This window comes from Arachis ipaensis, chromosome B6, assembly GCF_059453495.1.
Source record: "Arachis ipaensis isolate K30076 ecotype BB chromosome B6, ASM5945349v1, whole genome shotgun sequence".
Taxonomy (NCBI): domain Eukaryota; kingdom Viridiplantae; phylum Streptophyta; class Magnoliopsida; order Fabales; family Fabaceae; genus Arachis; species Arachis ipaensis.
In genome coordinates, this window is record NC_142441.1 from 25,325,945 (window position 1) to 25,346,277 (window position 20,333).

General features: G+C 33.0%; 3 protein-coding genes across 6 annotated transcripts; 1 reads left to right on the forward strand and 2 right to left on the reverse strand.

Moving 5' to 3' along the window:
- Positions 1-4,343: 4,343 nt before the first annotated feature.
- LOC107647836 (large ribosomal subunit protein uL14x/uL14z/uL14y) lies at positions 4,344-5,666 on the reverse strand. Its single transcript, XM_016351880.3, has 4 exons — positions 5,541-5,666; positions 5,125-5,409; positions 4,831-4,872; positions 4,344-4,603 (listed from the first exon to the last, which is right to left on the reverse strand). The coding sequence occupies exons 1-4, from the start codon at positions 5,554-5,556 to the stop codon at positions 4,521-4,523; spliced, it is 426 nt and encodes a 141-aa protein (XP_016207366.1). The 5' UTR covers positions 5,557-5,666; the 3' UTR covers positions 4,344-4,520.
- Positions 5,667-8,679: 3,013 nt separating this feature from the next.
- Positions 8,680-11,850, forward strand: LOC148554921 (uncharacterized). Of its 2 annotated transcripts, XM_088491628.1 has the most exons (6): positions 8,681-9,048; positions 9,488-9,548; positions 9,673-9,740; positions 10,150-10,250; positions 10,342-10,429; positions 10,536-11,850. In XM_088491628.1, exons 2-6 carry the CDS (start codon positions 9,495-9,497, stop codon positions 10,651-10,653), a joined length of 429 nt encoding a protein of 142 aa, XP_088347754.1. In that variant the 5' UTR covers positions 8,681-9,048; positions 9,488-9,494; the 3' UTR covers positions 10,654-11,850. The 2 variants fall into 2 exon arrangements, with proteins under 2 accessions (XP_088347753.1, XP_088347754.1); XM_088491627.1 differs by having other exon boundaries at positions 8,680-9,548.
- Positions 11,851-12,071: 221 nt separating this feature from the next.
- Positions 12,072-19,790, reverse strand: LOC107647837 (putative inactive histone-lysine N-methyltransferase SUVR2). 3 transcript variants are annotated; one of them, XM_088491227.1, is made up of 13 exons: positions 19,575-19,790; positions 19,201-19,259; positions 18,805-18,960; positions 18,117-18,333; positions 17,966-18,007; positions 17,376-17,865; positions 15,699-15,874; positions 14,674-15,504; positions 14,283-14,545; positions 13,585-13,651; positions 13,408-13,458; positions 13,025-13,121; positions 12,072-12,319 (listed from the first exon to the last, which is right to left on the reverse strand). In XM_088491227.1, the coding sequence occupies exons 4-13, from the start codon at positions 18,297-18,299 to the stop codon at positions 12,291-12,293; spliced, it is 2,229 nt and encodes a 742-aa protein (XP_088347353.1). In that variant the 5' UTR covers positions 18,300-18,333; positions 18,805-18,960; positions 19,201-19,259; positions 19,575-19,790; the 3' UTR covers positions 12,072-12,290. The 3 variants fall into 3 exon arrangements, with proteins under 3 accessions (XP_088347353.1, XP_016207367.1, XP_016207368.1); XM_016351881.3 differs by lacking the exon at positions 18,805-18,960; XM_016351882.3 differs by lacking the exons at positions 18,805-18,960; positions 19,575-19,790 and adding an exon at positions 19,401-19,508.
- Positions 19,791-20,333: the final 543 nt, after the last annotated feature.

The following is a 20,333-nucleotide window of genomic DNA, read 5'->3' on the forward strand; positions in this document are numbered from 1 at the left end:
AGTAATTTTTACACTAAAACCTACTAAAACTTGATAAAACTTAACAAAACATAACCAAAAACAATAAGAAAATAGTGCTAAAAAGTGTATAAAATACACGCCCATCATATACGCAATGCAATTAAATAACAAGTATTCATACATATGAACTCTTAATCAAAGAATATATTTAATTGTAAAAGAATCTAAACCAATCGAAAGATAGCTATTTTTTATAACTTTCGAAAAAACTTTAACATAAACTTCATATTAAAAAAAAAAAAGCAAAAAAACGCAGAAAAAGAAATTAACCAACCATGATAGAAGTTGTATGCCCATTGGCAATTGAGATGAACAAAACCACACTTTCATGTAGCTGAAATCACAAATTTAACTATTTGTGTGCTTGCAAATGTAATTGTAAAAAATTCATTTTATAGTGTGTATAAACTACTATTTATTTGTGTCATTCTTATTACAATGAAATTAAATTTAATTTGTATGTGTCTAAAACACAATACAATCTCATGTTTCTAAAGAACACGAGTTGAACTATTTGTTTGTGTGTTATTTGGCAATTATAATATATGTTTTCTAAATGGATAATGTGTGCATACATGAAGAAATTGTGTGTCATTTAGCAAAAATGGTGTGTATGATGAAAATCAAAATTTTGCTTCTATAAAAAAATTGTGTGCTTACATGGAAAAAAATTGTGATCTTTTTCAAACATTTATTATATACAAAAAATAGTTGCACTACTCTATAGTCTATACATATGTCAATTCTTTCGATTTTGATGAACTTATGAATTAGTATGTTTGCATATTTTTATTGGAGCATTTTATCGAATAATTTAAAGACATGATAATAAATAAACTAATAAACCAAATAAAAATGTAATCTATGTTCATACACTGCAAAATGAAATTACAAACACACATATCCATGAATATATGGGGTTAATTGTGAAATAAGAACAACATAAAATCTGACTTAATTTTACTAGTAGACGCAAAACGTTATGACTAGACTGGAGTGGTAAATGAATGGACAGTGGCTATGAAAATAAAAAACAAAATCATAATATAAACATATAGTATTAGAATTTGTTGGGAAACTAGTATTTTTCTTTTCGTAGAAATAATAAGAACCTGCTTAAGTTTAGGATTTTATGTTAATAATTATTAAATTTGGATTTTTCACTTGAATAAAATAAAAAAAATAAACAAAAATGTATTGGATGGTCTTTTTTGCCAAAAATAAATAAATAAATAGATAAATCCTAAACCTGGTCATCTCTTTTCAAAATCACAATACGTTCATGTCTGAATTCCTCTCAACTAAAATCCTTCTAAATTTTAAATGATTGTTTTATATCACATAAAATGCTATTTTACTTGAATATTAGAATTATTTTCTAAATAACATTTAAAATTCGAAATGCTTATAATAGATAGAATATTAATAACATAACAAGCAAAAAATGAAAGAACAGAAGAAGGATTGTTTAATCTGAGAGGAGGGCGATACAATATTCTTCTGGTCAAGACAAATTTTCATTTTGTGATATTTGAATAAAAAAGAAATAATTATAAAAACAAAAAAATTAATTATATTTCAAGCAGACAAATTATTGAAAGTAATGTCCGTTGTTAATCAAGGTATGACAACTTTGACCAACCAAAAACAATAAGTGATCACTTGTCACTTAAAGAATTAACACGTTATTTCATTTCTATAGGTATAGATATTTTATTGATCTATACCATAGCATTTTCCAAAAAAATAATGGCTTATTAGATACTGTTGATCGAAAAATATTTTCGATTAAAGTAAGTTGGTTCGAAGTAGTGAAGAGGTTCAAGATGTAGGCGGTTTTTTGAAAAGATGCACGTGCAAACATTGGCTGAATGTATTTGACACATTCATTTTCAAAACGCTCTATTAAATCGAACAGGCCTAATCGATCAAGTGCTCGGAAGAGGTAGTCGAATGGGTTAACTCGAAAAGCAAGCCGTTATGTAAGTAGAGAAGTTGAAGGCATTTATCACGTGAGAAATTTATGAGTAAGCATTGATCAGCCAAAGGGCGGGAACGGTTACCAAAGAGTGTGCATTTAAGATTGCACCTTGTAATTAATCGTCAGTTATGGAGGTAGATTATAAATACTAGAAGATTTTATGGAATAAAGGTTGGAACTTCGTTTCAGAAATTACTCACGCACTCTCACATCCAAGCGACTTTCTGAGTTTGCCTCGAGTCAATTATCTGTAGGATTCCTTCTATTTGTCTTTATCTTTCATTTAAAATTTCAGTAAGGTTTATCTTTCAAGTCAATTTATCTTTCAAGTACTATTTAATTTCCATGTCCAAGTACTCTTTGATTCAGTCGAAGGCACCTGTATCGCTTTATTTAAATTTCAACGCAATTTTTTCGATTTCAGTTAATTTCTTTTCTGAAAATTTTACTTTTTATTTCTTTTATCCTTTTATAAATTTGGATTTATGTTCCATTTCGATTCCTGTCTAATTGGAGACACTTTGATGCACTTATAGAAAATTGATACCTGCAAAAGAAGAATATATTTCGCTCCCAAACCATTAAAATCGAACCACTATTGATTTGCTAAAAATCGACAAAACAGATACCATAAGAGAAATGCCCACGGTAACAAAATTTTAATTCAGAAACTGAATATGAATAGAGACGACATTAGTATTTTATTCATTCTCATGCAAAGTTTGAGATTATCCACTAGTAAATCAAATTCATGGACACTTTCTTAATGACAAACTGATTGATCGAAGACGAAACAAAGTAGAATAAAGTACGAAAATGATGCCAAACATTCCAAATATATTTCATCACATGACTTTATTTATTTGTTATTTTGATTTTTTTTAATAGATAATATATTATGAATCCACTTTATAATAAGAAAAACAATATTCAAGGGAAACAACAGATAAGAGGATGATTATTGATTAGCAATAAGTGGAGATGGTGCTGATGGAAGATTTCCTCTCAAGTTCCTCTTGCTTCTGTTTGGAGATGCTTTAAAAAAAATTTTATCGATATTCTCCACTCTTGCATTTTTGCTATTCTCCACTACTTCAAAAGTATGAATGTATGATCACATTTAACATAAAGAGCTTATTTGGGTGAATTTTTAGAAAAAAATATTTTTTAAAATTTTTTTTTATTTTATAAAAAAATAAAAATAATTTATATTTGAATAATTCATACAAAAAAAATTTATTTATCAATTATATTTGAATATAATTATATAAAAATATTTTTTTATTTATTTATTATGTAAAAAATATTTTTTTAAAGAAAAAATTTTTTTAAAAAATTATATAAATTATAATTTTTTAAAAAAGATATTTTTAATTTTTTTTATTACTTTTATTTTTACTATTAAAAATTTACTGAATACATTAAAAATAATTTTTTTTTATTAATTTGACACTCAAACAAGTACAAAATCTAAGAGTCCCAAACAACCCAAGTAACAGTTTTGAGTTGGATAAGGCACCGTATACCCGAAAGCAAATAGAAGATATATTGCTACGTAATCCGCCGCCTACACCAATGCCAGCAGCTTTCTGCCCACTTCACAAGATTTGGACTTTAATTCTCGGATCAAATTTCGCAAGCTTCGAGTCCATTTTGGACCACTTCTCAAAATTAGGGAAAATTTAGTGCTGTGTTCAGTGGATCCCTGCAGCAGCTTGAGCAAAAGGTGGCTTCAAAGTAGGCAGAGGATCATCTTGTGCAACAATCTTAGATGGTGATGGGGTGTGTTGACCTACCCGAAACACCGTGGATGCGGCAAGGGAGCATCTTGGTCATGGCAGCTCAACAGTGATCGCAGTGCTATTCTTGGTGACAGACACCAGTGGATGTGGTTGTGCCGTTTTCATAGTCCATTAAACACTTTTTTCCTAAAAGTTGGATCTCAAATATCCACCTCAATAGTTAATAGGGTGAACATTCACCAGAACATTTCAGCATTAAAATTCATTTTGACTGAGTAGTGAGAATCCTCTTAAATTACACTGGTCCTGCATTACAGACTAACAAAATGATTTTTTTTTGTTGGGAGAGTGTTTTAAGACTTGAACTATTCAACGCAAAGAAACCAATTAGCAACATTGAGTGCCAGGCAGACACTCGAATTAAGTGTTTCATATCCTATGAATGAGGACAGTCAAAATTTAAACCTTTAAAATCACTACTACTCCCCCGATCAAAACAAAACACTAAACAGGTATTCCATTCATCCGATTATCATAAAACTAAATTGATAGACCCAGATACTCATGAATCCCAACAAATAGAGTGAATAAAAATAAAATAAAAAACAAAGAAAAACACAACTTTATAACTACCACTTAATGCCATAAAAAGTTTCTCACATAAGTTATAATAATATAAATCTCTATCACATTCAGTACAGCTGAAGCTAAAACCAAAATCGGAGGCTTCTTTAACAAGCAGAAACTTTAACATATATAATTGCTAGAAATCAAACTCAAACAATGGCATTGGCTGCGCTTGCAATCCTAGGCCATAGATCAGCACACTCCTTTCCAATTGGACCAGTGATAGCGGAACCTACAATAACAACAATGACAACAAATCAAAACCACAACCACAAATTCACTACACAAAGAACCGCTTATAAATTTAAAAACATGTAGAGAAAATAATGTAACATCATAATCCAATACAACAGCTAGTTCATTTTTCTTAAAGGAACAAGCTCACAAACATTTCTTCACCATTATTGTCAAATATCTTGTTAAAAGCAGAAAGGAAAAAAAACTATTGAAATAATTTACCTTTCATTTCACCCTTGGGATTCACAATGACTCCAGCATTATCTGCACAATTCAAAAAACCCCAATCAAAAACCATTTTCCAAACATAAAAATAGTTAAGTTAGTACACAAATAAAATGCTAATCCTAATCAACAATAATCAGTAATAAAAAATAATAACCATAATCAGAGCCTAACCTATAATGATCTAACCAAAATCAAAGATGAATCCGCATTAAAGCTAAAAATAAAAGAATATAACATGACTGAAGCAAATAAAAGAATAAAGAAGCAAAGGGACTTTATTGTTATGACCTTCGAAGTACATGTAAACACCGTCCTTTCGGCGGAAGGGCTTGCGCTGGCGGACGATGACAGCTGGCAGCACCTTCTTACGGAGATCAGGCTTCCCCTTCTTGACGGTGGCCATCACCATGTCGCCGACGCAAGCGGAAGGCAAACGATTAAGGCGGCCCTTGATCCCCTTAACGGAGATGATGTAGAGGTTCTTGGCACCAGTATTGTCGGCGCAGTTCACCGTAGCCGCCACCGGAAGACCCAGCGACATCCTGAACTTGTTACCCGCATTTCCACCGCGACCTGAACAGAAATCGAACAACAAAATACAAAAGAATCAAATTGTGAATTAGTAGAAAAATGAAGGTTAGTTAGATTTAGGTATAGTTATCTTGGCGAATTAGAGAAGAATTGAATAAGTAGAGGAGAGGCACCTCTCTTGGACGCCATTGTTGGTTCTCTATAGATCACAAACACAAACCCTAATTTTGTGTCTTTCTGCTGTTTATATATGCCACTCTCAGACTCTAACTAGGGTTTATGGAGTAGTATGGGCCCCCAACAGGCAGGCGCATTGAATACCTCTTTTTGTTTTTGTCCAAAAAAAAAAAAAATAAATTTCTCATCAAAGACTTGCTAAGGTAAGTAACTAGGGGTGAGCACGGGTAGCGGGTACCCGATTACCTGTCCGAACTCGAACCGAACCAATTAAATTGGTTCTAAAATTAATGGGTAATTGGGTCAAATCCGAACCAAACCGATGATTTTTATTAGTGATTGGTTCGGGTATCGATTTTGCGGGTGCGGAATCTGAACCAACCCGCGAACCCAATCATATATTAATTAAATAAAAAAAATAAAAAAATGTATATGGTTTTTTCACAATGATTATACATTATTAATATGTTTGGATTTTAATGAGTTTAGTTTTTAATGTATTTGGTGTTTAATATGTTTGAATTATTTCTATTGATGTTACATATTTATTGTACTTGTTGAATTTTTAAGATAAAAATTTGGTTTTTTTATGAATTTCAAAGTCATCGGATACCCAATTACCCGAACCGAACCAATCCGATCTTAATCAGTTTGGTTTGGTTCGGGTACATGTACAAAAAAATGTAAATCCAAACTAAACCGAACCAATTACATTTTGATCGATTCGATTCTAATTTTACCATAAATTCGAACCAAACCGACCCGTACTCACCCCTCTAAATAACCTCGCCCGGCTCCAGAAATTTTTTTTAATGACTAGCTCCAGAAGTTTTAATAGATCCAAAAAGAAATATTGAAATTTTAAATCGCGACTTTGCCACTTTTTTTATTTAAATAAAATAAAAAAATTAATATTACTAAATTCTCGTAAACCAAATTTAAAATTGATTTTGTAAAATTAATTTTAATCAAAAGTGAGTTAGTATTAACGTAGTTTATATTTAATAATTTTTATTTAAAATAGATTATAATAAATTAAATATTGTTTAGATTACATTTTTTAAAATTATTTTTAGATAAAAATTATAAAAAATGACATAAATTTAAATAATTATTTTATGTTATTTTATAATTTTATTTTAGATATTTAAATAAATTTTAATTTTTTTTAGTATTCTCAGTCCTCTTTAATACTCTATTAGAATTAATAGAATCATAATACAAAATAAAAAATGTTCCATATAAAAAAGAAATAACAATAACGATAAAAAAAAAGAATTTTATAAAAATAATAATATGGGTGAGAGTATTGGAAAAAAAACATTATACATATTCAAAAAAAATAATAAAAAAACTAATTTTTAATATTTATATGATATTTTTTAATAAAAAATTATATTAATTTAAATAAAAAAATTAGTTAGCCCTTGTATATAGTATATACACACGCATTTTCATAATAAGTGATTAAGTGTCTTATATTAAAAGAAAATATATTTTAATTTTTTTTTGTGTTAAAAAATTAATAATAAATATTTAACACATTTAAGAATAAATGTTACATGTCTAATTACTTGTATAAATATTATTTAATCTAACTAAAATAAAATGCAACTTGAAATGGTCAAAAATTAATATTATTTTAAACATCATTAGTTTTAAATGATTTTTTTTTCAACCAAATCTCCAATAAGTATTTATTTTTCAACTTTTAAAAACCAGTACTTTTTGGTAAATAAGTCTTTGGTCTTTCTTCTATCAATAGTGTAGTATTTTTTTGTATAGTTATAATTTATATTATATTTTTTAAAACTTTATGTATGTGTTATTTTTGCAAAATTTCGTTATTTTAAAAATTTGTGTTCTTTTTACAATTTTTCAATGAATTAGCTTAAAATTTAATAAAAAATAAGTGACAAAAAAAATTTAAAAATTTTGTATAAGACTTAAATAAAAAAATACAATATTTTTCTTTATCAAATTAAAGAAATTATACTTATTTAAGTTTATCTTACATTATTCTCTGTCTCTTTTATGTTTACAAATTTTGTTTAAAATAGATTAGCTTAAAATTTTGTTTAAAATGGATTAGCTTAAAATTTAACCAAAAAAATAGGTTAAAAAAAAATTATAAACACTATAAACCATGTTAAGGTATTATGAGCTATCTCATTTGCACGTAAATTGTGGTAGGATACTGTGAGTTACTCTTTTGCACATAAATCGTGTTATCTTACATTGCTTTAGATGAAAAACATTATAAACCATGCTTCCTTGGACGAGTTATATTCAATTTGAAAAGATCAAAGCACTAGAATAATTTATGTGCATTTCTAAAATAAATTTAATGCATAAATCGTCCTAGGATGCGATGATTTACATATTATCAAAAGTAAAGCCTTGAGACGATTTATATATTAATAGAGATGGGAGATTCACGTTTTGAAATATTTAAATGAAATATTTTTTATAGAACTAAGGAGAATGGTAAATAAATGTATTAATGCATCCACAGTTGATTTTGTGTCTTTGGATCTTATACTTGTTCTCCAAATTATTGACCTTGTTCTTGTACTACGGTCATGTAGGACATTCCATTAATTATTTTTTATCTCAGGTGGGACTAAATTGAAATTAAATGAAACCTTAAAGACCAAAACAGGATTACGTCCAAACATAGAAAACTAATTTAGTACTTTACCCATAATATATTTATCCAAGGCATGAACGGAGGTATTTGTAGCTTGTATAAGAACAGTATCCAGACAATCCATTTCACAAATAACATCACAAAGACCTATCTCCCAAACCATAGTCAAATCCCGCCAAATAGCAAAAAGTTCCCCTTTAAGAACTAAACTAAATGAAAGAGGACCAACACAACATTTCACCCACTCGCCAACTGAGTTTCTGATGATACAACCAAAACCCGATGAACCAATATCTTGAGTTAAGTTTTAAAGTAGTCCTGAAGTTGCATTCGAGCCTCATAGTAGTCTCTGAACTTAAAAATTACCCATATTCATCTCTAAGGTTGTACTCCGAGACTCAGACTCGTCCTTCCGGCACATTCCATCCATCTGGCACTACCGGAAAGCTGAGTTGGCCTCCTTCATGACACGTTGGCCAAAAAATGACTAGCTAACGTGGCAGAGTAAACTGTTCTGATTCAATTTAGTCCCTCAATTCAAGTTAAAAATCATAATCCCCAATTTTAAAGAACCATCTCCACAATGCTCACACTCTTCTCTTCTCTTCGGTTTTACAGTCAACAGACTGCTGAAGATATAGCTTTGTTGGCTTACAATCGTGCTCTTCCAAGCCACGTTTTTTTAATCACTTATCTGATAATTATAGTGTTTGTGGCAGAATTCGATGAAATGTTTCTTACAGTTATGAACTAATGTATTATGCATTTACTTGTTGGTGATTAGGATCCCCTGTTGTTGGTGTGGGATTCACTGGTTCTTTGGCTACCACTCGTTCTAAACTTGGAGAGCACAGGTATTATCTAGTTTTATATACCATCTACAAAAGTCTTATCAACATCACTATATCTGTATGCACCTCCTGAATGGTTCTTTTATCTTGTTTATGCCAATAAACTGAATTATGCAACACACAACCTACTGTAATAGTGTAATGAAACTAACCCAGAAGAGAAGCTGCTGGAACCTTTTGGAAGCAATTGAATATTGAAGTTTAGTTCTCACTTTTCAAGCCAGTAGTAGACTGCACAAGTTCAACAATATGCAAAATACTATTATCTACTACAACAGAAATTAGTTAATAAAGCACCAACTTGGTTTGATATTAACACATGAACAATGATACAAAGTTTATGTTCTACCACATTAGGCTTATTATTAGACCACTTTAGCTTGCTATCACCTAACTGGAGGACTAGTACCATCTGAACTCCGCCTTTTATGTTCATTTCTAGATTTTATATGTCGACAAGAACCGCTGACCGACTTTGGATTTCAGGAGTGACCCTTACTAAGGTATTGTTACCTATACCCTCATCTTTGTTCTCTATGATGGGTCTTAACATAATATAAACATGTGATAATCACGTGGTTCAAGTGCTGATTTAGATTGATTCACTTTGCAAACTTTCTAATTTAGGGACTTCATACTAGAGAAGAAGAGGAGGACAGAGTTTCCAGTCAACTTTTGCTCAAGGTGTGTTACAGGTGTGAAGAAAAGTTGTCATTTTTATTGTTATTTATTTGCAGTTATGAGTTGTTTATTTTCTTTTATTCATTTTTATTGTTCTTACTTTTTGAGGTTATGCATAAGAATTTTGGTGTCTAGATTTGTCTTAATTTTTTTTAGTCGGTTTTTTTAATCTTCTGTTTTGTTTCTAGGCTATTGCAAAGGGGAGTGGATCCTCTCCAATGAAAAAAAAAAAAATTGAATGGTGTGCAGTATTTAATCTAACCATTCATTACTCTCTCTCTCTTATTTATTTTTGGTCTCACTTATAGAATCAAAGGTGAAATATCCATACTGGATTCTGTCAAGTGTTAAAAAAACTGAAAGAGGATCCATTTCCATTTCAAAGGCATGCAAAGTTCCAACGACCTCTATCCTTGATTTCAGTGAATCAGTTGTAACTGAAGAATGTGAAAAGCAATTCAATGAAGAGCAAGAGTTAGAACAACTTTGTCAAATAGGCTTTAAAATCTATCCATTTTCAAGTGGTACGGTTAAATGTTTCAGGTGTACCAACATTAATGCAGTTACAATTATATTCACCTTTTATTGGTTATTTTTTTAATCTTTTGCTTTCAGAGATACCAGCAGAAAGAAAAATAATTCTACCCGGTTCTTTTAATCTATTACACGAAGGGCATTTGAAGCTCATGGAAGTTGCTAGTTGGTAGATACACTCTTTCTATTCATAAAAAATGCTCTTTTTTTTTTATTTAGGGGCTTATAATGGTATCCAATTCAAAAAATGACGTAGTAAGAGTACTTATATGCAGCATTTGTGGTGATGGCTATCCATGCTTTGAACTATTTGATAAGAGAAGATGGAGAAGACAAAAGAAGAGAATCGAATCGAAGAGAAGAGTCGTGAACATTGTGGAGATGGTTCTTTAAAATTGGGGATTAGGGTTAAAAACTTGAATTGAGGGACTAAATTGAATCAGAACAGTTTACTCTACCATGTCAGCTAGCCGTTTCTTTGCCAACGTGTCACGAAGGAGGCCAACTCAGCTTTTCGGTAGCGCCAGATGAACGAAATGTGCCGGAAGGACGAAATGTGCCAGAAGGACGAGTCTGAGTCCCAGAGTGCAACTTCAAAGATGAATATGGGTAACTTTTAAGTTCAGGGACTACTATGAGGTTCGTGTGCAACTTCAGAGACCACTTTGAAGCTTAATTCCCAATATCTCCCATAAAATCAGCATCATAGTTTATCTTGAACTTATTCACTGGTGGAACTACCCAATCAATCAACAAAAAAGGAGGGGAACTGATTTGTTGAAATCTTGACAAAAATTATATATAAGGATTTGAAGTTTAGTTGGAGACCAAAGTTGATCATAATTGAAAATGTCATTGTTCCGGCTTCGCAAAATCCACCACATAGCAGACAAGAAAAGGAAATTATCCTTCTTAACATTTAAAACAAACCAATCCTATGCCACATATTTTTAGCCAGCGGTCACGCAAACAATGAAAAACAAACTCCACTATGCCACATATTTTTAGCCAGCGGTCACGCAAACAATGAAAAACAAACTCCACTCAATTGTAGCATCGAGGACAAATTTCAGAATTAGTAAGATCTCTTTTAGCTCATAAAGATGCAGTAGACAAAGCCTTATGAAGAGCAAGCCACACAAGAAATTTGATCTTTTTCGAAATTTTTAATCTCCATACCCACTGCCAATTATTGTTATGTTGCCATTTAAAAATCCTTTGTGCAACCCAATCATACCATTCTTGGCTGTATAAAAGTTAGAATATCCCCATATCCAACTAGCAATAGAATTGTATCTGCTAAACTCAACCCGCACATTATCAGGAATAGAGGAATAACACTTCTTTAAACACCACCTGCCATCCCTCCAAACATCTTGCACCTTGAAATTCGAATCACTATATGAACATAAGGAACATTCACTGCCAAAAAGTCCTCTTGTTTTCATTTGTCGAACCAGAAAGATTGGTCCAATGATCCAATACACCAAGAATACCCTTTTTTAAGTCATCTGCTAACTTTTTCAATACTACGCCAAGTATAAGATGGGTTATGCTCAGAAGAAAGCTCCCAAAGTGAAGCATGATAAATATTAGCTACTCCCTAATTAACCCACCCCAGACAACCCCCCCCCCCCCCCCTCTTTCTCTCTTTCCGTTGTCAGTCACCGGCAGCAGACAATGTCTGAGTCACGCAAACTGACATGTCACACAATAAGCTATACCACGCAATTTCCTCACCTGAGGAAAAATTATCACTTCCTCACGCTAGCATTGGCCATTCTATAAAGCTAAAAAGGGAGAATGTATTCACCCTTAAATCAATAATAAAGAGCATTATATTTCGAGTAACGTTAGCATGTCTCATTTTTTTTGTGCATGTATATAGATGGGCGTAAAAAGCAATTAGTCTCCAAATTCCACGCAAAATGACCAACAAAAATATATAAATCCAGTAGTTTGAAACTCGTTACTAATCATTGCTGACATGGGTCTAACAGCAAAATTGGTGTTAACACAGAATGACTATATCATCTTGCAGCCAACGATCTTGCGGATCCTACATTACAAAAAAGTGAAATTAGTAACATGAAGTATTGGTTTCCGAGTTTATGACAAGCAAAGATTGACTAAAGAACAAACCAAGAAGTCCCACATGCAAATCATGAACCCGAGTTCCTCTAATACAATCATGATCATGAACCCTATTCATTGAGCTCAACTGAATCATAAACTAAGGGCGCATTCAACAAAACCAACAGGTTACTTAATTTTTCGTACATAAAGCAAGAAAATTAAATATACCAAGATTGAATTTGACTGCGTTTTACTCAATCAAATGAAAAAAAGATGAATAGGTTATCTAGTGTAAATCATAAAGTTATGACAGTCGAAGATTAGTTAGCAATCACAATTTTCAATATTATCTTTTTCCAATAGCTTCGAGAGCAGATTTTAGACATTTTGTCATGATTTCACATGAATCAGACATAAAAGTGCCGAAGAAAGAAAGATAGAAGATCTTCTATCAAATACGATATCACACTAACTCAGCTGCAGAAGTATACTTGTTACTACCAGGAAGGCTGAACACTTGAAATACACTATACAAAACAAATATTGAAACAGACTAGACCAAAAGTGGAGGAGGCCACCAGGCCACAGAAAGAAGCTTGCATTATCCAAAAAAGGTGAAGAGTCACAATTTTAATGTTGAAAAGAAACAAATTCGCAAACGTTACCATAAATAGATGATTGAACTTACTACTTGATCGCTTCATATTCCTGCAGAATTTACTTCCACATTTGCACCCAAACAGCTCAACAGGCTGATCATGATCATCGAAGTTGATGCCATAATCCTGCAGAAACATACATTTCAAAATAAACTAAAATGATATTTAGAAAGTGAACTACACAATAAATGAGATGCTACAATAATGCTTAGTAGTCAGTATAGCACGCCAAGTGCCACACAGCCACTAGCCATCAAACTGGCATTTCTCAGTTAAATAATCACAACTCTGTTTTTCATTGCTGTTTTGTTCAAAAGTTCACAGTAAAGCGCAATAAATTAGCATTACTGAAAAAACTGATGTAATCAATGCAATATAAGACCATTCACCAAACATAACCAAAACCACGCACCCAAGTGAGCTCCTCCTGTGCTGCTATTTCTCTGGATGTGAATAAGGCAAGCTGCAAATTGGATGTTAAAAGCGTATGTAAGCAGTGTATCTTACAGAGAGCCTGTCATCCGACTCATGCCAACAAAAGCAACTAAAAAACTTCAGATGCAATTCAGAGGATTTGCTAACTTCTCACATGATAGTAGTGATGATCTGGGCCCTCAATTTCAACGGGGATCTCAATCAAGTTAGCATCTAAACATCTGCCAAAACGAAATAGAACTATTAGAAATCTTCTAGTTTACAATTTCTAATTAATTAGTCAAAACTAAAATCTGCCTATTCACTCTTATAGTGAAGTTTATATAGATAACAAAAATCCAATAATACATGCACACAACTAACAACTTCAGATAAAAAGGTTTTCCATCCTTACCGACTTCATCTGTTGTATTAAGTACTTGTCATCACAATCAGAGAGTTCAATAAACATCACAATTGCATCAAACTCTTCAAATCACAATATAGATGAACTTTTCGCCTTCTATAATCTTTAGTTATTTCCAGTATCCACAAAAATGCACACAAGCAGAGAGATGTGCATGTCTAAATAACAAAATAGCTGTCAACAATTATACCGATACTGGAGAAATGACCGAAAAAAGGAGGAGGTTATTTGCTTAAACAGTGTCTCACCATTGGCCATAGGCAGCCAGATTTGAAAAAACCCATGGTATGTAAACTATATTTAGCTGCTTTTTCAACTGAAATTTGACTTAATAGTCGCTTGTTTGGTGGATGAATTAAAAAGGAAAAACTCATAGCTTATTTACAAGATAATCTAGATATATGAATTACAAAAGTGTCCTGGTGAAAAAATAGAAATTTTAATACCTGTGATTAATAAACCTAGCAGCATTTCCATAAGATGCTGCATACAAGCAAAGTGCTTCTTTATCCCCCACACCTCCTGATTCCCAATCTGCATCCAATAGAATTGGGTATGTATATTTCCTATTTTTGGGATATTTTAGGCTCCTCTCATGCAATTCTTTGACGATTAGAATTTCTCCAACAAACTCACATACAAATGCCCCTTTGGGAAGGTCCTCTAACGTCCGAAGACCCCAACCTTTTCCTTCAGAAGTTAAAAACACCTGAATCACATAATTATTAGTAAATACTCATCAAAACAAACCCCAGGGGGGAAATGCATTAAACAATGTACACAGTATACAACCTCCACATTGAAGAAAGCAATTGTTAAGAATACTTAAACACCCACCTGCAAGTTGCAAGTTATTCCTTGCTGGACAACCCGATTGCCACATTTTTTACCACAGCCACATTTACTCCAGCATTCCTTAATAAACTTCCTCCTTAAGTGTCCTTTACATGGTTCTGAACAATCATCATTCTTTGATCTTTCAACTGGGCAGTCTTCACAATAGAAACAATTTTTAGGGTTGCAGCTGATGACAATGCACTCATCCAAGAACTCTTCCTTCAGTAGGCCTTGTGCAGTGTAGGCAAATCCACCACCAGTTTTATTCGCACAAGAACATGATTCAGAAGACAAGACACAATTGCCTATGCAAGTAGAACAGCAATCTTCATTCCCAATGCGAGACAGAGAAATACTAACATAAGCATTTTGGAATACAAGGTTTCGGGGTATGTAATGAAAGGATGGTGGGAAATCATCAGTAATGTTATTGACCCATGAAATTTTCACTTTTTCTTCACCCTTTGTTATGTCATTAACATCGTGAACAGTCATTATAGCATTAGTAGTAAGCTGATTCTTTGGAACAGTAACTAAACTATGAGAATTATTAGATATAGGATCCACTAGCTCCCTTCCATCATCACTTGCTAAGCAATCATTATTTCCAACCTCCTGGGGAACTGGTGAAGTGTCATCCAGACCACGCGGGCAGGGCAGAGAAACTGGAATTTCAGTAGTGGGCAAGGAAGAATAAGAATTAACATTGGCAGATCCATTTGAAATGCAAGGTGTAACTGGATCTTCATTTCCTCCGGCAACCAGAGCATCATGTGACTCAGATTCCTTTGGCATGCTGATGTTTGGTGTTGTTATCTTTGCAGATCCTTCCTGTGAGTCATCATTCAAATCAGTAATTGGAACATAAAATCAACAAAATCTCTCAGCAGATTCACAAGCAAGGACAAGAAAGTCACAATTTATCAGATAATAAATATTTATCCTCCATTTTTAGAAGCAGATTACAACTAGAAAAATGTAAAACCAATCCGCTAAGAACTGAGCTAGAGCTCCAAAATTTTTACCTCTTGTATAGGTGATGAGCCTATCTCTACAGTAGAAGGGGCATCTTCATTTGAAGAGCGGAGGTTATCTTCACCAGCAACTTCATCATTTATGCAATGTGATGCCACAGTGTCGTCACAATCTTGCTGTCCAGCTGCACCATTCATCATTGAAGAATCCTTTCCACTAGATGGTTCTTTTGAGGGAGAACAAATCCAGAATAAAACTCATCAATCAAAGTGAATCTGTGTTGGAAGCACAGTAACTAATAGAAGAAAATGGAAATCAATATTAAAAGAGAAATAAATGGCAGAGATGTAACATCTGGTTGGTTTAAGACTGAAGTAGAGGACCACTTCTGGAACCAGTAACCAGGGCTCCTCTCTTGTATACAAGCAAATGCCAAATCTGAGCATTGGATTAGAGACTTTCTAGAAACACAAAAGTCATACAGTATGCAACACCTACAATTCAGGACTTGCACACTGCATATGCCAATTGAATCATATGCTAACTGATAAGACTCAGTTATGAGAGGACATTTGAGGATAAAGAATTTTTAATCATGGCCAATTCAACTCAAATAGTCGGCAGCTAAGCAGAATGTTGCAAATTACATCTTTTGAGGACATACAATAATAACTGGACATTTTCTCTGCTAGATAGGATCAGTTACAACTTATAAGGATCAGATGAAGCCATAATATCATATTGCAGACATTTTCAACGGATATCATATCTAGCTATTATGCTATCCTCCACTTAACCAATACCAAAGGCGGACTCTGCCATCTTTTATATTATAGGTGCCATCCAAGCACTCCTATTACATCCATTCCTAGCCCTATCTTGCTTAGTGTGTCCATCAATCCAATCTATGCAATATTAAGCTCCTTCTCTTTGTTAGTTTTCCACAACCAATATACAGCCCAGTCAAAATATAGCCATCTAGTAAAGTTTTCCCTTAGAAACTTGTTTTATCACAAATAACTCTCAAAGCACTCCCCCAGCATTCTGCAAAACAGGCCTAAAATACTTAAACCATGCGACTTGCTGTATGGTGCCATCTTTCAGTATCTAAGAGAAAATTCACAGTGTTCTACAAAAACTATATCACACATATTTTGAGCTTGTTTGAGTGTCATTAAGTTGTTGAAAAAATATCTTTGTTTCATTTTTCAGCGTGTTTGGCAAATTTTTAATAATAAAAGCAAAAGCACTAAAAAATAAAAAATGTCATTTTAAAAGCTACAATTTATATCTTTTTTAAAAAGATCTTTTTTACTTCAAAAAGAAAAAGATGTTTTCACGTAATAAATAAACAAAAAAGTACTTTTAGTGTTGTACCTAAACATAATTGATAGATAAAAAGATCTTTTTACATGAAATATCCAAACATAAAATTACTTTTACTTTTTAAAAGATCTTTCGAAAAAAGATAACTCGAAAAAAGATCTTTTATTAAAAGCTCACCCAAACAAGTCCTTTGTCTTACACTCTTACTTAACCCTTAAACTTAGGTAAAAAATCTTGTATCTTCCTATGAAAATTTTCCCATATACTTTGAAACCCCATTATTTATCATCAGATTCAACAAAAGTTGATCATGAAGGAAAAGACACTGCCAAGATATTAAATGACTGGAGGAAAAATAAATAAATAAATAATCCCTCATGAAGGTACAATCAGATAAATACCAGGAAGAATCATTGAAATGGGAGCCTCATTATCTCGTGCGTCATCAATTGGCTCATCCTTGGGCTTGATCCATACAAGAGGATGGGCCATTTTGCTTCTTGGAGACAAAGTGCTCAGCGGTTCAACTGCTGGTTCTTTAGGTAGTACTGCTGGTGGCACTCCATCCGATGTAGATCTTCTTCCTCTGGGAGTAACTTGAGGTGATACAGGTTTCTTTCCCTTGTCAATAATGCCTTCTTGTGAATGAACTTGATGAGCTTCAATCATTCCATTTCCATCAGATAATGCTGCAGCACTTTGAGCATGCAGTATAGAACCATTTCCAGGTACCGTGTCATCTTCTAATTTAGGAGTTTTCAATGGAAAAGCAGCTGAACTGGGACCACTGCTAATCTGATTATTTGAAGACTGAAACTCTGGACCTCTCAAGCGCAACCTCTTTTTAGGTCGCAGTGGCTGATCTTGCACTTCATCATCTAACTCTGCTTCCTGATTATTTACAAGTAAGGATGACATCTAATCAGGCATGCGAATAAGATCAACAAAGAAATGCAGATAACTTAGCGACATAAAAATCACTTTCATTTACATCAACTCTCTTGTTTTTCTTTTCCTGCTCTTGCTCCAGCACCTGTTACATATACAAACAAATGGATGATCCTATGTAGAATAGACCAGAGTATTAATAAAAATGAATAAATAAATAAATAACCCAGTATTCAATACAGTAGGAAATAGACCGGATTTTCCTCCTCCTCAAATATTGCATCTGCCAGAGCTCTATAGTTCTCTTCTTCAATAAGCTCCCAGTTTTTATCATACAACTTAAGGAGCTTCTTTAGTACTGGCTTCACTTTTGATTCATGAATCCCAAGATTTGCCATTGCCCGATAGGCTGCTACCACCTTTGGATTTGGCGCCATTTCCAACCAGCCAACGGAAACTTCGGTACAAGCTCTGAAATGCAAAATGTAATTAAATTTCAAAGATGCCAGAGATGGGAAAAGTACAATATGATTTATAGTCATTAAACTGCTCCTTGATACTGATTTTATAATACCGTAGAAAATAAAAGGAATGGTTGATTACAGAAAAATAGGGCCTTTTTTCTTCCATTTTCAGTTTATATGTTGTCACCACTAATTTAAAAAACTAGATATAATTAAATTCAGTTCCCTTTTTCAAAAAATTTTAGCATAACTTAAGAAAAGAAAATGAAAAATCAGACACAAATAAATATAATAACAATAATATAATATCAATGAAAACGTATCAAGCTCAACATGAAATCCAAGCAGAAAACAGACCAAACACTGCCTTGTTTTAAGATTGAGAACCTAACTTAACTCCAAAATGTTAGTTCATTTCCATATAACAATCAAGAAATAAATCCATTTAAAAGAAAAACATTGTACTGTGTTATTTTACCGATACAATACTGCTTTGCATTTGGTGGCGGCAGCGGGCGGGCGGGCGGGCGATGGGGGTGTTAGGTCAACATAACTAAAAAATGCTGATTGTTGAACAAAAAGCCTTGATCAGCTTATCAAGTAATTGGCTTGTGCTGCTATCAAGCACAACAAGCTGGTGCCACATATCAATAATGGCAGAAAAACATGAAAATTTTTTGTTTCAGCTATCGAATTGAATGAAAGAATGCACTAAGTAAAAATTAACAGCTGAAACGAACAAACAAAAAAAGCACACATATAGAAACAGAGAACAAGCTCACAGCCTAACCCAATCAACAAGATGCAAAACAAATCACAGTGACAAGAACATGCAACGGTAAATTTGCACAAATCTTCAGCACTAATATCTTACCTGGAGAGTGCTGATCGAATACAGAGTCCAAAAATCAAAACCTAAAAGCGACCGAAAACCTGCAAAAAAAATCAACGAAAGAGGAAAAAAATGAGAAACGTGAAAGTCAAAGCTTCCGCAATGGAGATTAAGAAACGAAATGTAAAAGGCTGACGCATTTGATTTAGTAGTAAAAGGAGGGAAAATGAAAGCGTCGAAACCTGACAGGAGCAGAGAGAAGGGATATTTTTGAGTATGGTTGAAGGAGGGAGAGGAAAATTTAATTAGAGGAATGTAGGGCGAAATTATTATTATAATTACAATATGATAACCATTTTATTATCGTAATTTTTTTATGATGATGACGACGATAGTAAGATGATGCATGATTTTACCTGGGCCTAACTGTGTCAGTAATTGAGTCACATTGATTGCATGAGATTGTTTCCGATGTGTTTTGGGGAGTTAGGTTTTTCACCGAGTGAAACAAGGCCGTGACGCACGCACTCGTTCGCTCGAGGGTCGAGACTGTGGAGTGTGGACTCAGCTGTAGACTAAGGGGAAGTAGTTTCTGACTCTCTTCTAAGCTACCATGGAAGCGCGTCCACCATACTCGCCGGTCCCCATTTTCGAAGATATATTATTTTGTGATTTTTCCGTTTTTTTTTCAAGCCCAAAGGGCCTCAGTTTTGATGAGCTATTAAAACTTAAAAGACCCAAATAGGAGAGCATTTTGTTTGGAAATTTAGAGTGAGAAGAAATTCAAAACAAAAAGAGGTGAAGTTAAAGTGAAAGGGCTGCAGCGGAGGCTTAGATCACGTGGCAATCAAATTGCCTCTCTTAATCAAGCTGCACTAAGTTCAAACTCCAGCTGAGACTGGGATGAGGTTCAAGAAAACCTCAAAGTGTGGGTGAGTGGGTGTGTGAGCAGCTTATATGGCATTTGTTCTCCTCATCTAATGAGACTAAAAATAAGTGAAAAGGAAAATCCTGTTTAAATATACTCATGTTAATTTTATTATATAAATAGCTTTTTTTTTATGTATTTTGATTTATATAATTATTATTGATCTTATTATTTTCGTTTTCTTGAATTATTTTTTATTTTTTTATGACTTAATAATTTAAATAAAAATAATTAAAAAAAAATGATG